We start from the raw sequence: 16,843 nt of genomic DNA on the forward strand, positions 1-16,843 counted from the left end.
TATAGTGTCTTCCTTATCCTTTCTGATGGGTTTCTCTTTAAAGTCTGTTTTGTCAGAAATTAATATTGCCACTCCTGCTCTTTTTTGATTGTTTTTTGCTTAATATATTTTTTCCCGTCCTTAGAATTTCAGTTTGTTTGCGTTTCTAAGCCTAAAGTGTGTCTCTTTTAGGCAGCATAGAGACGGATCGTGTTTTTAAGTCCATTCTATCACTCTCTGTGTCTTTATTGGTGCATTTAGTCCATTTCCATTCAGCATAATTATGGATAGGTATGAATTTATTGCTATCATTTTGATGTCTTTTTTTGTGTGTTGTTGACAGTTTCTTTTTCCCACTTAATTTTATGTGCTGAATAGATTATATATTGTCCTTTCCTCATATTTGTTGTTAATTTTGTCTCTATTTTTTCTTGTATTTTATTTTGATGTGTGGGGTAGTTTGTCTCCTTTGTGGTTACCTTATTATTTACCCTGTTTTTCTAAATTTAAACCTAACTTTTATTTCTTTGTATCACCATATCTTCCTCTCTGTATGGAAGATCTATGACTACATTTTTTAGTCCATCTTTCTTGTTTTAATGTTGTCTTCTTTTATGTAATGACATCACTGTTTTCCTAGGAGTTCTGAGCGTTTTTTTATCTTGATTTATTTTTTTGATTTCCTTGTCTGGGTTGACATCTGATTTCTCTGCCCAGTATTCTAGTCTTTGGTTGATACCTGATATTATTGATTTTCTAACCACAAAACTCCCTTTAATATTTCTTGTAGTTTTGGTTTAGTTTTTATGAATTCCTTAAACTTCTGTTTATCTGGAAATGTCCTAATTTCACCTTCATATTTGAGAGATAGTTTTGCTAGATATATGATTCTTGGCTGGTAATTTTTTTCCTTCAATTTTTTATACAAGTCATCCCACTGTCTTCTTTCCTGCATGGTTTCTGTCGAGTAGTCCGAGCTTGTACCTACTGACTTTCCTTTGTAGGTGACTCTTCGTTTATCCCTAATTGCTCTTAAAATTCTCTGTTTATCTTTGCTTTTGGCAAGTTTGATTATATGTCTTGGTGAGTTTCTTTTAAAATCTACCTTATATGTAGTTTGATGAGCATCTTGGATAGATATCTTCTCATCTTTCATGATATCAGGGAAGTTTTCTGCTAACAGATCTTCAGTAATTCTCTCTGTATTTTCTGTTATCCCTCGCTGTTCTGGTACTTCAGTCATTCCTAGGTTATATCTCTTGTTAGAGTCCCAGATGATTCTTAAGGTGTCTTCATTTTTTTAAGTTCTTTTATCTGATTTTTCTTCAAATATATTAGTGCCAAGTGATTTATCTTCCATTTTAGAAATTCTGGCTTCTACTTTTCTTTATTCTGCTCCCCTGACTTTCTATTGAGTTGTCTACTTCTGTAATTTTGTTGTTCATCTTCTGGATTTCTGATGGCTGTCCAGGGATTTTTTGAGCTTATTAAAGTTTTCATTATGTTCCTGAATAATGTTTTTAATTTCTTCAGTTGCTTTAAATGTGTTTTCCTTGGCTTGTTCTTCATATTGCCTCTTTTCCTTCCTGTTGTCTTGAAGGGCTCTGTATATTAATCTTTTTTATTCTGCCTCTGGTAATTCCTGGAATGCACTTTCATGTAGTAGAAGATCCCTTAATTCTTTGTTTTGAGAGCTTGTTGAGGCAATCATGGTCTTTTTCTTTATGTGACTTGATATTGACTCTTGTCTCTGAGCCGTCTATAAGTTACTGTATTAGTTTATTTTATGTTTGCTTACTGTATCGTAGCTTCTTTGTTTTGTTTTGATTTGCTCAGGTGGGTTGCTTGGGTGAGTTAGCTTGATTATTTTAGCCTTTGGAGCTCTGACATCCTATCCCCATATGGCTAGAGGTGTTATCAGGTATATCAGTCTAGGAGTCCATTCGCTTTTCTTGTATGAATTCAGCTCAGGTTTCCAGGTAGCTGATCATCAGGTGTGTGGTGCAGGCTCTGTCCTACAGTCTTAGAGGGGCACCGGTGATTGGTGTAGGGACCCGTATCTGGTTGCAGCAGGGTGTCACAGTCTGAACAAGGTAGGTTGCTGAGGATCGTCCCCCACGTGTCTCTGAGGAAAGCGTGTCCCTAATCCCTAGAGCATACAGGTGGGCAGGTTCTGCAGACAGACCATGGGCACCACTTAGGTCCATGCAGAGGGGAGAGTTACTCAAGGTCCAGGGACCTTTTATGCCTGGACAGGAGCTGATTCTGTCCTGAGCTCCCCTGGTTAGTGGAGGTGGCAAATTATCTTTTCCCCCAGGTTCAAATTTTTTCCTTCTCCAAGGAAGGGAGGATGGCTCTAAGCGCTCAACAGGGCCTATCTCTGGCTCAGGGAATTCAGCCGCTAAAGTTGGCTTGTGGGTGTGGTAAAATATACACAAGTACTTAGCTTTTGTCAAGAGCGTTGTTCTCCTCTGGTTCCAGATGTGTGAGTAGGCTACGTGGGTGGCCGCTTTTGCCTGAGGAAACTGCGGCCGATCATTAGTACCAGCCTGCCGCCCTGGCTCGGGGAATGGTGCCTGAGGGCTCCCCGCGATTCAGGTCCAGCAACTCCTCTCTGCTTCTGAACCATCTCGTCCTCCCCCTGCCCTACAGGTCGTTTCCTAAGCTTGCCTTCGATGCTTAAGCTGCCTAGCTTGTCATAAATACACTTGTTTCACTTGTTTTTCGGGTCTTTGTTGTAAATAGGGCCCTGCCTCACTAGGGCTACTTTTATTGTAGTCATAGTATCTAGCATAATGCTTGATTCAGGTATTCAATAAATAATCCACAACTGAGTGTAAGGGAGTAGAGATACCTTTGTCCCCAACTTATGGGAGTGGTTCACGGAAGGTACTGCTGGCTGGGAATGCCTATTTTTCAGCCTCTGTCTGCTGCCACGGTACAGATTCTTGGGAGTTGTAGTGGCTAACACTGCTCAGCCAATGTGCCACAGCTTTGTTTGGACTTCCTGTGGGCACCATAGTCCCCACTCCTGTTGCTGGGCCACCCTGTTGTAAGAATAGGGAGAAGCCTTTCCTCGCCATTATTCTTTTAGGAAAGAGGGAAACCTGCCTTGGTGCATGTTCTTGGATCACCTTTTGCTTTGATTTTCAGCAGTTTGAGAAACTCTGAAACGTGGTCTTTTTGTTACCTGTTTCGGTCAATGCCTGTGAAGCAACATTGAGTACCTCTCTCTCGCCTGATTCTTAATTTTCTTAAGGAGGGAAATACCACTGATCCCAGTAGGCGTATTACTGGTGTTAGGTGCCGTCAAGTGGGTTCCTGCTCACAGGACCGTATGTAAAACAGACTGAAACACTGTCAGGTCCTGCACCATCCTTGGAATTGTTATGCTTAAACCCAGTGTTGTAGCCAGTGTGTCAGTCCATCTTGTTAAAGGTCTTCCTCTGTTTCTCTGGCCTTCTACTTTACGAAATGTAATGTCCTTCTGCAGGGATTGATTGATCCCTCCTGATAACATGTCCAAAGTATCTGAGACAAAGTCTTGCCATCTTTGCTTCGAAAGAACATACTGGCTGTACTTCTTCCAAGACAGATTTGTTCGCTCTTCTGGCAGTCCGTGATATATTCAGTATTCCTCACCAGCATCTTAATTCAAAGGCGTCAATTCTTCTTTGGTCTTCCTCATTCGTTGTGCAGCTTTCACGTGCATATGAGACGACTGAAAACATCATGGCGTGGGTCAGGTGCACCTTAGTCCTCAAAGTGACATCTTTGCATTTTAATACTTTACAGACGTCTTATTGTAGCAGATTTGTCCAGTGCAATAGGTCATTTGATTTCTTGACTGCTGCTTCTGTGGGTGTTGATTGTGGATCCACGTAAAATGAAATCCTTGACAACTTCAATCTTTTCTCCGTTTATCATGATGTGGCTTATTGGTCCATTGTGAGGGTTTTTGTTTTTTTATGTTGAGGTGTCATCATACTGAAGGCTGTGGTCTTTGATCTTCATCAGTAAGTGCTTCAAGTCCTCTTTTCTTTATGCAAGCAAGGTTGTATCATCTGCATATTGCAGATTGTGAGTGAGTCTTCCTCCACTCCTGATGCCATGTTCTTCTTCATGTAGTCCAGCTTCTCATATTATTTGCTCAGCATATGGATTGAATAAGTATGGTGAAAGGATTCAGCCCTGAGACATACCTTTCCTGATTTTAAACCATGCGATATCCCCTTGTTCTATTCTAACAACTGCCTCTTGGTGTATGTACAGGTTCTGCGTGAACACAATTAACTGTTCTGGAATCCCATTCTTTGCAGTGTTATCCGTAGTTTATTATGATCCGCACAGCTGAATGCCTTACCATAGTAAGACCCAAGTAAACGTCTTTCTGGTATTCTCTGCTTTCACCCAAGATCCATCAGGTGTCTGCAGTTATATCCCTCATTCCACGTCGTCTTCTGAATCAGGCTTGAATTTCTGGTAGTTCCCTTTCGATATAGTGCTGCAACTGCTTTTGAATGATCTTCAGCAAAATTTTGCTTTTTTACAGTCCATTTCAGCTCACTAATGCCTAGGATATCAATCTTTATCCGTTCTATCTCATCTTTGACAACTTCCAAATTTCCTAGATTCATACTTTGTACATTCCATGTTGCAATTATTAAGGGAGGTTTGCAGCTGTTTCTTCTCATTTTAGGTCGTTCCGCATCAGCAAGTGAAGATTCCAAAAGCTTGACTCCATCCACGTCATTAAGGTCAACTCGACTTTGAGGAGGTAGCTCTTCTCAGTTGTATTTTGAGTGCCTTCCAACCCAAGGGGCTCATCTCTGGCACTGTATCAGACAGTGTTCTCCTGCTATTCATAAGGTTTTCACGGGCCAGTTTTTTCAGAAGTAGACCACCAAGTCTTTCTTCCTAGTCTGTGTTAGTCTGGAAGCTCCGCTGAAACCTATCGACCATGGGTGACCCTGCTGGAATCTGAAATGCCAGTGGCATAGCTTCCAGCATCACAGCAACACAGAAGCCACCACAGCAGACAAACCGACATATGTCGTGGTCACGTAGGCTTAGGAAATGTAATGTCATAGTTTGACTACTTGAGTAGAAGCCTGTTTAACCTTCCAGCGGGTGAGAGTACTGTCACCTGTGCTTAGCCACTGAGGTATGCTCAGATTCCCGAGGTAATTGTTACCGCCTCCATGCCTGAGCAAGCCAGTTGCCAGGATAAATATGTAGAATATTTAATGAAGGGCGATACCCAACCCTTCCCTCTCTTTCCCTTCCCACTTCTCTTGCCTCTTGTTTGCCTACTGTAATAGGGAAGAGAGAATTCAAGGTAAGGTAGAAGATTGGTTTGGATAACGAATAATCGCATTTATCATCCCATGAATGTAGCTGAGTAGTTAAATTACCAGAACTCATTTCTTTAAACCTGGACTCTGTCCATACAGGTAGATTTTATGAAGCATGTCGTTTCAAAAAATTCTGCCTTTCTGCCTCTCTGGAGGATTACATGACTAGTTCAGTTATTGATTTTGGAAATATTTCTCTGAGCCTTTAATTTATCTAGTCATTTATCTGACTCCTGAACTGCTTTCATTATATTTATCTTTTATTTTATTTTGAAACTTACACTGTTTATACATTTAAAAAAAAATTTTAATTCTATCAGATCTTAGAACCCTCATGAATTTTACCTCTCTCATCTGGATGTATGCAATAGCTTTTTGGTTTTACTCTTTCTACTTTTGCATCCCCTCCTTCCTGCAGAATAATCTCCACATCACAGCTAGGGATCTGATCACTGCACTCTCTTGTTCTCCACCTTCTAGTGACTTACATCCTACTGGATTAGTTTCCAGCTCCTTACCATAGTTCACAACCGTCTATGGGCACAAAACACTGTCGGACGCACGTTAAAAAAATCTTGTTGCCATCAAGTTGATTCTGACTCATAGCCACTCCATAGGACAGAGTAGAACTGCCTCTTAGGGTTTCCAAGGAACTGCTAGTGGATTTGAACTCACAACCTTTTGGTTAGCAGCCGAGCTCTTAACCAGTGTGCCACCAGGGCTCCTGGGTAGACACTTAATAAATATTTATTGAATTAATCCTTTGCAGTTTTTTAATATAAGTTTTTTCAATAATTTTTTTAATGTTAATATTGTCTTGGTAGTTGGCGTAGGGTTGATTTACACTCATGGTGAACCCACATGAGCGTAGTAGAACTGCTCCATAGGGTTTTCAAGGCCGTGACCTTTCAGAAGCAGATTGCTAGGCCTGACCTCGAGACACCTCTCAGTGGGATCAAAATGCCAAGCTTTTGGTTGGTAGTTGAGCACTTTACAGTTTGCACCGCCTTATGATCACATGCACACCTTAAACAAACAAACAAAAAAAACCCAGCAGTTCTTTAGACTTAATTGGTTTCATGGTTTACTGGGGGGAGAAGAGTATGTAGAACAATCTTGTGTGTATTTTCAGCTAGTAGGGATGGGTAACAGACTTTTAAATAACCAATACTTAAATGGTTAGAAGACAACTGCCTTCACTCTTAATTTGACAGATGGTAAAGAACTATGGTCAGAACTTAGTGTCTTAGTCATCTAGTACTGCTGTAACAGAAATACCACAAGTGGTTGGCTTTAACAAAGAAATTTATTCTCTCACAGTCTGGTAGGTTACAAGTCCAAATTCAGGGTGTTAGCTCCAGGGGAAGGCTTTCTTTGTCTTTCGGCTCTGGAGGAAGGTCCTTGTCCTCATTCTTCCCATGGTCGAGGAGTTTCTCAGGCACAGGGACCCCGGGAAACTCCCTTTACATTGGATCAGGGAGGTGACCTGAGTAAGTGTGGTGTTAAACAGCCCCACCCTATCCTTTTAACCACAGAGGTTATAATTTATAACACATAGGAAAATCACAAAATGGAGGACAACCACACACGACCTAACCAAGTTGACACATATTTTTGGGGGGACACAACTCAATCCATGACACTTAGTTTATACTGCTGGTGTCCCAAACAGCTTAGAACAGGATACGTTTTGTGTTTCCTAGCCTGATGTTCTAAATGCTCTCTCATCTCGTGGTCTTCTGGTTTCCTACCCTGCTCCCGGGCCCTTCAGCCATTGCATCCTCAACACACACGTTATACCAGGATGTTTTTGGGAGCGAGGGGATAAAAGGCCTCTGTCTGTTACAGTGAAAGCATTGTGATCCCTTTATTTGGTAGGTAGAGGTGGTATGTGCCAATCAACTTCCAAGTCTGTTACTTTGTTGTTCCTTCTAGTTGACACTTAGAATGAGAATATTAATTAACTTTGAATGAAAGTTAATTTCCCACAAAAATTAAGATTTCAGTACTCTCTAATGTTGTCGTTAGGTGCTATTGGGTCTGTTCTGACTCACAGTGACCCTGTGTACAGTGGAACAAAACCCTAATTCAGTCCTGTGCTGTCCTCAGAGTTGGTAGGTTTGAGCCCATTGTTGCAGCCACTGTGTCAGTCCATCTCATTGAGGGTCTTCCCTTTTTTCACCAACCCTTTACTTTATCAAACTTGATGCCCTTCTTCAGGGACTGGTCCCTTCTGATAACATGTCTAAAGTACGTGAGACAAAGTCTCGCCATCCTTGCTTCTAAGGAGAATTCTGGCTGTACTTCTTCCAAGACAGATTTGTTTGTTCTTCTGGCTTGTTGTTATTAGGTGCCGTCGGGTCGTCTCCGACTTGTAGCAACCCTGTGCACAACAGAACGAAACACTGCCCGATCCTTTGTTATGCTTGAGCTCATTGTTGCAGCCGCTGTGTCAGTCCACCTCGGTGAGGGTCTTCCTCTTTTCCGCTGACCCTGTACTCTGCCAAGCATGATGTCCTTCTCCAGGGACTCATCCCTCCTGACAATATGTCCAAAGCATGTAAGACGCAGTCTCACCATCCTTGCTTCTAAGGAGCATTCTGGCTGCACTTCTTCTAAGACGGATTTGTTCGTTCTTTTGGCAGTCCATGGTATATTCAATATTCTTTGCCAACACCACAATTCAAAGGCATCAATTCTTCTTAGGTCTTCCTTATACATTGTCTAGGTTTCACATGCATATGATGTGATTGAAAATACCATGGCTTGGGTCAAGCGCACCTTAGTCTTCAGGGTGACGTCTTTGCTCTTCGACACTTTGAAGAGGTCCTTTGCAGCAGATTTGCCCAGTACAATGCATCTTTTGGTTTCTTGACTGCTGCTTCCATGGCCGTTGATTGTGGATCCAAGTAAAATGAAATCCTTGACAACTTCAGTCTTTTTTCTGTTTGTCATGATGTTGCTATTCTTCTGGCAGTCCATGGTATATTCAGTATTCTTCGCCAACACCTTAATTCAAAGGCATCTTCTCTTCGATCTTCCTTAGTCACTGTCTAGTTTTCAGGCGCATATGAGGTGATTGAAAATACCATAGCGTTGGTCATATGCACCTGAGTTCTCAAATAAGTATATGTATATGTATATATGTAAAACACATTGGTTTTAAATTTTAAACTCTGGAGGTGATTTTAAGAACATGTTTAATTTTAATTATTTGTTTTCTTTTGTTACTGTCTTCCTGTATTAGATTGGAGAAACTGTTCATTCTAGTAGAAGTGTATTTATTGATTTTTTTAAGCAATCAGTTGTTTCTTTAAGCATGGCAGATGCTTGCCAGGCTCTGTGGTATTTTTTCTTTCTGTTTTTGTTCTTAATAATGCAGCTTTTCTAACATGACTTAGTTTTGTCTATATTATCGTCAGTGAACAGTTTTAAAGATTTTAAGTTAAAACCAGAAAACCCAGTGCCGTCGAGGTGATTCTGACTCATAGTAACTCAGTTCAGTGCATTTTATTAACATCAGATTTTGTTCCATTTTGCAGCTACTTAGTGAATTTTTGGATGAAGCCATCAAATTAATTGCTTGCCATCATGAGCAGAAGCAAACGTGACAGCAATTTTTATAGCGTAGAGATTGGAGATTCTACATTCACAGTCCTGAAACGATATCAGAATTTAAAACCTATAGGCTCAGGAGCTCAAGGAATTGTATGGTAAGTTTTTACTTCCAAAAAGTAGACAAGAATCATTAACTGCTACCTTTTCTTTTTTTATAATGTGGATACCTTGTAAACATTTAACTTGCCTCAAAAAATTAAGTAAAAAAAATAAAACAGTAACATGGTTAGTTGTTTTGTTCAGGGATTACTGTCTTTTTACTTTTATTCCTAAAATTTAACTTTATACTGCCATCTTCCAGTATAAACAGTGATTAAGTTTTTGGTCTTAAACCGTGTTGAGATGTATACCTGTATCAGAAAGGGTAGTGACGTGCTTAATTCCCTGTGTACTTCTGTTCCCATAGCTGATTGTTTAGTAAGAAGCTTCACTTAGCCATCAGCTTCACACTCCAGCGAACCTCTGGAATTTAAGAAATCTTATTTTACACTGGGAAATAAAGTCAGCTAATATCATCTTGCTCTATGTGTTTCAAAGCTCATGTGTTATCTTTTAAATTGATTTACAAGCTGATTTTTACGAAAGGCCCAGGTGTAGATCAGCATAATTCCTTATAAATCAAAATGCAAAACACTCTTTGGAATGGTTCTGCTAATGATTTTAGATCACTAAGTTAGCACAATAAGCTAAGGTTTGGGGGGATCCTGGGCCTCATTCAGGCATAATTACGTTTTACTACCTTGTCTAGAACTAGATTTGTTTCAGTCTTAAAAAATCATGAGCATTTACCAGTTCTCCAAGGTTCCAGAAGAACTCTTGTGTATGTGCACAAAGAGACACATGTAGGGCTGCTCTTTGCAGAACTGTTTGTAATAGCAAAATAGGAAATGTTATCAAATCTCTGATCAGAAGAATGAAAAACAGTGATATAGTCAGTGAAATGCTGTCACAACATTTAAAACAAACTAGATCTGTACGTACTGATATGAATGATCTCAGAAAGGTGGTGTTGAGTTTAAAAGAAAGGTATAGAACCTATATGCATTTATATATGATATAAGATATATAAAATGATGCCATATATTTATGGGATATATACATCTGTAGAAAAGTAGAATACTGGAATTCATTTTATCCTCTTCTCTGTATTCCTGAAGTAATTCATAATACCAAAAATTGTGGAAACTAGCATCGTTTTATAAACTGGTATTGTCTAGTTGTTGTTTTAAGGTCAACAGTAACCACAAATTGAATTTAAAGAAAATAATGTAGTCAAATCACAGGATTCTGAAGCAACGCTTCATTCATATTCCAGCTCTGTGATTTACTAGCTTTGTGACTTTTCCAAATTAATACTTCGAAGCCTGTTTTCTCACCTAATTTACAAAATAGTTGTGAAGATTGTATTATTTACGAAATATTTAATAATACTTAAAAAATGTATGAATGTTTCTGTACCTTCACCTATCCTCAGATAAGACCAGAATTCTTAAAAAAAAAATTGCTTTGGAAGGGACCTTAAACCCACTTGACCAATGCCTGTCCTAAGGAATAAAATACTTTCAAAGTTTCACTTAATTATTTCCATTAAAAAATTCTATGAAATAGACTAATATTAAGCAAAAAAAAAAAAATTTTTTTTTTTTTAAATTTCTTGTATTACCGTCTGAATCAACTGAAGAAGTTTAAAAAAAAAAAAAAAAAGGACAATTTTGGGGCCCCAAACATAGATAGAATGGTTCATTGGGTCTGAATTGGGGCTCTTGGCTTCCCGGGTGATTCTGGTTTGTGCATATTTAGGAATCAGCCATTAGAAATTTCGTTTTCACTCCTGACTGCTCTGACTGGAATCACGATAGCGGGTCTTGGGCAGAGCAGGAGAAAAATGTAGAACAAAAATCAAATCCATAAAAAAGTCCAGACATACTGACCTGATAAAGACCACAGGAACCTCTGAGACTATGGCCCTAAGACACCCTTCTAATATAGAATTGAAGCCATTCCTGGAGACTGCCTTTCTGCCCAACAGTAAACTCATTGCGAGAGGAATGAGTTCCTTAGGACAGTTAGTTATATGAGACCAGGAAGGCAGCATCTGCCCAAGAGCAAAGACAAGAAGGCAGAAAGAGGTAGGAAAACTGGACGAAAGGTAATGGGGAACCCAGGTGGAAGCAGAAGAGTGCTGACAGGTGGAGGGGCTGCAACGAATGTCTCGGAACACTCTGTGTACAGATCTTTGAATGGGATTCTGTTTTACTCTGTAAACCTTCATCTGAGTACAATAAAGTATTTGTCAAAAAGAGAAAGAAAAGGGAGGAAGGGAAGACAAATTTCTTTGGATACAGAGTAGCAGAATCCACTCAGCTACTTGTAAACTTCTAGAATTTTAAATACTACTTTGATTTGGCAGATCAAAATTTTAATAGAATGAATTTGAAAATAACACCTGCTTTATCTGAAGACAATAAAAAATCTTAATCAGTTTGCATGACTTCTAATGTGTTTTTGTTTTTTTAATTTGAGCAGAACATAACCTGTAAGTATGACATTTTCTGAGTAGGGGTTATAAGATTTATGTATTTGTATTTTGGTATGTGTATGCAATAAACCAAACCCATTGCCGTTGAGCCAGTTTCCATTCAGAGCAACCCTATAGTCGTAATAGTTAAGGAATGTAGAGAATGTATAGTTGTATCCATGTATACAGCATATATTTCTTAATATATACATTTCTACACTGTATATGATATGGTGAGATAGCTACAAAATAGATTCAAGTTTCAGTTAGATGAGAGAATAGTGTAATAAATAATGCTAGCTTCCCAGATATTACATAACAGAAACATATACTTTTATAGTATATTACACGATTGAGTGTGAAAAGCATGGCCATGTGTCTTAGCCTTCTAGCCTCAGCTTTGCTTTTAACTTTCTGGCTAACCTGTGCAGAACACTTCACCTTTGGCCCTGTATTGGGCAGTACTGCATCCAAATGATTATTAAGGTGGCCTGCTGGTTAAGCGCTACAGCTGTTAACCAAAGGGTCGGCAGTGCGAATCCACCAGGCGCTCTTTGGAAACCCTGTGGGGCAGTTCTACTCTGTCCTATAGGGTCACTATGAGTCGGAATCGACTTGACGGCACTGGGTTTGGTTTTTATGGAAACCCTGGTGGCATAGTGGTTAAGTGCTTTGGCTGCTAACCAAGAGGTTGGCAGTTTGAATCTGCCAGGTGCTCCTTGGAAACTCTATGGGGCAGTTGTACTCTGTCCTGTAGAGTCGCTATGAGTCGGAATCGACTCGATGGCGGTGGGTACTGGTGGGTTGGATCATAAACTTTTATCATTTTAAATGATTTTATCTTATTTGTGCTTCAGTTTCTCTGCTCTGTCACATGCAAACCGTGCCATTTGTTCAGTGTCATGAGGTAGATGAAGATGTGAAAAGTAATGAATACGACGTTATATAACCGAGAATTATAGGTGTGTCATTAGCAGTTACAAAGCAGCTTCTGACGTTCTGAAGTATGATGTTCATATTTAAAAACCTAGATTTTTAGTTCCTCCTTCAAAACAAGGTTTTAAGGGCTTTACTTTCTGAATTGTAAAAGAATCTGTCAGTATAGATACCTTTCTGTACACTCTCCTCTTTGTCTTCATTTTGTTGTGTCCAAAGAGGATAAAGTGACATACTTCGTAGATTTCTTCAGGAAATATTTTGAGTGAGACTCATGACCACGTGATCTTTACTCTGCCTTCCTCTGTGTAGGTGCAGGGTGATGGATTTATTTACATTTTAAGCTATCTAGTGTCTTGGACACTCACTAAGACATGTACATTGAGTGCCCATTGTATGCCAGGTGGATCTTGGAAGATACCAGAGAACAAGCGGGGTCTCTGCCCTCATAGTCTGTTGTCTTTCTGCATCCATAAACATTTGAAGAAGCGTTATTGGAGAATGTTCTAATAGAGATCTAGAAGAAACATGTTAAGCACCACATACCAGGAAATAGATCCTATTGTGTATATCTTTGAGAAAGTAAGATATCTGCAGGCATGTTTGGGGGAGTTCTACAGATCTTGCTTAATATTTTTTAGTTGCTTTTAAATTTCTAATTACAGTGCAGCTTATGATGCCATTCTTGAAAGAAATGTTGCGATCAAGAAGCTGAGTCGGCCATTTCAGAATCAAACTCATGCTAAGCGGGCTTACAGAGAACTAGTTCTTATGAAATGTGTTAATCACAAAAATGTAAGTGAACGTTTTAATTTTCTTAAGTATAAATGAAATCAAGATTTATTCATGAGTACATGAATATTAAAGATTATTTTTAAATATTAGGGGCTTTAAATTGTTCTGGATTGAAACTTTGTTTTCAAGAGATACGTATTTACAGTGTGAATATTTTCTCAACTTTATTAAGTTATAGCAGAAGAAAAATGGCTTCTGAAATTTAGACTGAGTAATTTTCTGACATTTAATTTGCAAAAGAAACTTTAAAGAGGTAAGTGGTTTAGCAGAACTTTATTTGGGCTTGCTCTCATCTTCTGCTTGGTTTTCTGTCCAACCGAAATTTCAGAAGACTTGAGCCTTAGCACAGAGGTGAAATTTTACCCATTATGATTTGACAGTGGAGCTTTATTAGTTATTATTTAATAATGTTAGATATAAAATTGAAATTGTTTTTCCCTACCCTCCCTCTGCCCCTTTAAGTGACGACAGTACTCACTTGTCACTTAAGGTTGAGGAGAGCCAGTGATTATAAAGTAGTGTAGCAAAACCTTCCTGAAAACATCTCAGTGGAATTCAGTGAATATTCCTCTGATGTGATTATAAACTTAAAACTTTTACTCATTTTGAGAGTAAATAGTTATACATTTTTCACTCACCTTAAATTAAGCATACTGATACATTTATAATTATTTTAATGGTTTCTCCAAGCTGAGAGGCAATAACCTAGGAATGAATAGTGTAAGGGACCGTTGTATGGAGACATTTCGATTTGTTTGTCCAAAGGAGTTTATAGAGTAGAATGAGCTCAGTACTTTCTGATTGCAGATAGTGCATTTTGCCAGCCAACTATATGCAGGCTTCTGAATCTTTAGGTTAGTCACTGAAGGGAAAAATTGATGGAAGTTCAAGTTGAGGCTCCTTATTTGGAAGCTTACAGTGTTCTTTTGAAGATAAAACAAATACTTAAAGAGTTAAATACCAAATGTCACAAAGCAATAGAAGTTTAATTGCCAAATAATAATGGATAGATGGTAAATGCTAAGATCTATGGGAGAGAAGATGGATGTGAGCATTGAATGAAATAGGAAGGCTTTGAAGAAGGGGTGGACCTAGGCTAACTCTTAAAGTTGGGGTAAAAATTAGGTTATTGAAGGAAAGGGGCCTCTCAGAAAGGATAGAGTAGCATAAAAAAAGACAGAGAAACAGAAAATGTCCATGGTGGAAAGTAGAGGTTAAAGTCAGTCAGTGACAGCTGCACTGAGGGAAAAAGTTGTAGCGGCCATTCTTGTTCCAGGTGGAAGACAGGCGTGTTGCTTCTCCAGGTTTTGCTGATGACCTCCTGCCCTGGATAGAGCTGCTCGTGCCTGTTGCTACCTGTGGACCTGGGTTCATGCTGACTGCAGTGGCAGCATTGGCTTAGTTGGAGCCTGGGTGACATCAGCTAAATGGACGGTGTGGAAGCACGTGCCACATGATTAGCCCTGTAGTGGGTGATGCAGATCTACCCAGGCAGTTCCCTCAGCACCTAGAAGGGTGCTGGCACAGAGTGGGTGCTCAGTGACTGAATGTAAAACTAAACTTGAGGGAACCAGGAATGGTAACAGTTTTTTCCACTCTCTGATGGTTGTTTTTGTAATGTCTTATTTTTTTAAACACTTTCATGTTTTGCACATCTCTCTTCATTAGTCCAAACATCTCTGGTTTTTCCCACTCTCCTTCCATAAATGGTTTTGAGGTTTTTGTTATAGTTTGTTTTGTTTCGGCACTTGGCTGCTAACCAAAAGGTTGGCAGTTCTAATCAACTAAGCCTTCTGTGGCAGAAAGATGTGACAATCTGCTTCTGTAAAGATTACAGCCTTGGAAACACTATGGGGCAGGTCTGCTTGGTCCTATAGGGTCGCTCTGAGGCAGAATCGACTTAAAGGCAACGGGGTCTGTCCCCCTCTTCCCCCATGGGTACTTTCTCTTTCTCCCTTTTACATTTCACATGGGAGATTTGGTTCCTCTTCTGGACTATTGGAAATCCTGGTGGCGAAGTGGTTAAGAGTTAAGGTTCTAACCAAGAGGTCTGTAGTTCAAATCTACCAGGCGCTCCTTGGAAACCCTATGGGGCAGCTCTGCTCTGCCCTCTAGGGTCACTGTGAGTCAAATCAGCTTGAAGGCAACATGTTTGGTTTGTTTTTCGTCTGGACTATTAGGATTGTTTTTTTCTTCTTTGTTCTGACTTTGACTTGTTGGCTTCACCTCCCAGTTCTCTTTAGGATGCCTTCATAATATTTGGCATAGTTCGTTAGCGACTTTTGGGTATATTTCAAAAAATTACATATGCATCTAACTATGAAAATTATCTAGTTCACCCCAGTTCTTCATCTTATTTACATGGGTGTTATTGCTAGAGATATTTTCAAAAAGCCTTTTTGAAATCTTGACATCTTCATAGACTGTATCTTACTGCATTTCTTAGATCTACTGCTATTACTCTTTTTTTTTCTACAGAAGGAAATAAAATTTCTCAAGACATTTTTATCTGCTCCTGGTAATTATTACTTCTTTCAAAGTAGTAGTATACCACCCATGTAATCACTTCCTGACTTTGGCTTGGCTATTCAATCTATAATTGATATAATTTTTTATTTCCTTTTTTTTGAAAAATGAGACAACTGACTACCTTTAATCTTTTTTTAATAACAGCTTTTTTGAGATATAATTTACATACCATAAAATCCATGCATTTGAAGTGTACAGTGGTCTACAGTATAATCACAGATAGATGTAACCACCACCACAGTTAATTCTAGAATATTTTCATCATCTCAGAAAGAAACACCCCATATCGTTTAGCTATCATCTCCGTGCCCCTCAGTCCTGAGCAAACACTAATTTACTCCCTATCTCAATATGCCTTTAATCTCTAAAACTCTCTTCAATTCAAGTGTTTCCCGGATGTTAATGAGAGTAGTTTTCCTACTTCTCTAAATCTTCAAGTGTGAAGTGTATCTGGTTGGGAGACTTGAGTTCATTTAGAGTAGCTACTTTCCATATCTTAAACAAATTTGTTTTATCCTTTCCAGTCTTGATATCATTTTTCTGAATTTATTAACTGAACGAATATTTGGATGGCTGCTTTAAGCAAAGTTTTATGTTTAGATGAATAACATAGCTTCTACTCTCTTACAGCTTCTGTCTAGAGAGACATTCTCATCCCTAAATATAATCGTCAGCAATCATTTTCAAAATATGTGTCAGGGATCATGCCATATAGTAGGGCTATGAAAGTGAATAAGACCTAGTCCTTTCTAACAAGGACCCTGGTAGGGACAAGACTGTTGTGAAAATACGACTATACTACAGTGTGTTGAATGCTACAATAACATAAGTACTGTGGAGACAGAGTAGAGAGAATAGTCAGCTCTGTCAAGGGTTTAGGGGTTGTCAGATTCTACAAAAGAGATCTAGAAAATAACTGAAGTTCAGTAGGTAAATCACAAGTATAGGGAATCGAATGTTTTAAAGGTGTTGAGGGTTTTTAAAAACACTATCGAAATGAATTTAGTATGGCCAAGCTATAAAATTTACCAGAGGCCTTGGCAGGAGAATAAGTGGGTTAATACCATGGAAAGTCTTGAATGTACTGCTAGAGAATTTTCAAATTTGTTGACTT

At 39.0% G+C, this 16,843-nt stretch overlaps 1 protein-coding gene across 5 annotated transcripts in view; it reads left to right on the plus strand.

The window, feature by feature from the left end:
* The window catches only part of MAPK8 (mitogen-activated protein kinase 8), an 88,349-nt gene that overhangs the window by 33,969 nt on the left and 37,537 nt on the right, over positions 1-16,843 (plus strand). For all 5 annotated transcript variants that reach the window (XR_007513410.1, XR_007513411.1, XM_049854942.1 and 2 more), the window contains exons 2-3: positions 8,876-9,046; positions 13,071-13,200. Coding sequence is in view for 3 of the 5 variants with exons in the window: in XM_049854942.1 (XP_049710899.1) it covers positions 8,925-9,046; positions 13,071-13,200 (252 nt within the window). In the remaining 2 variants the exon portion in view is untranslated. The remainder of the gene's footprint in view (positions 1-8,875; positions 9,047-13,070; positions 13,201-16,843) is intronic.

The sequence above is a fragment of the Elephas maximus genome, chromosome 16, assembly GCF_024166365.1.
Source record: "Elephas maximus indicus isolate mEleMax1 chromosome 16, mEleMax1 primary haplotype, whole genome shotgun sequence".
NCBI classification, from domain to species: Eukaryota; Metazoa; Chordata; class Mammalia; order Proboscidea; family Elephantidae; genus Elephas; species Elephas maximus.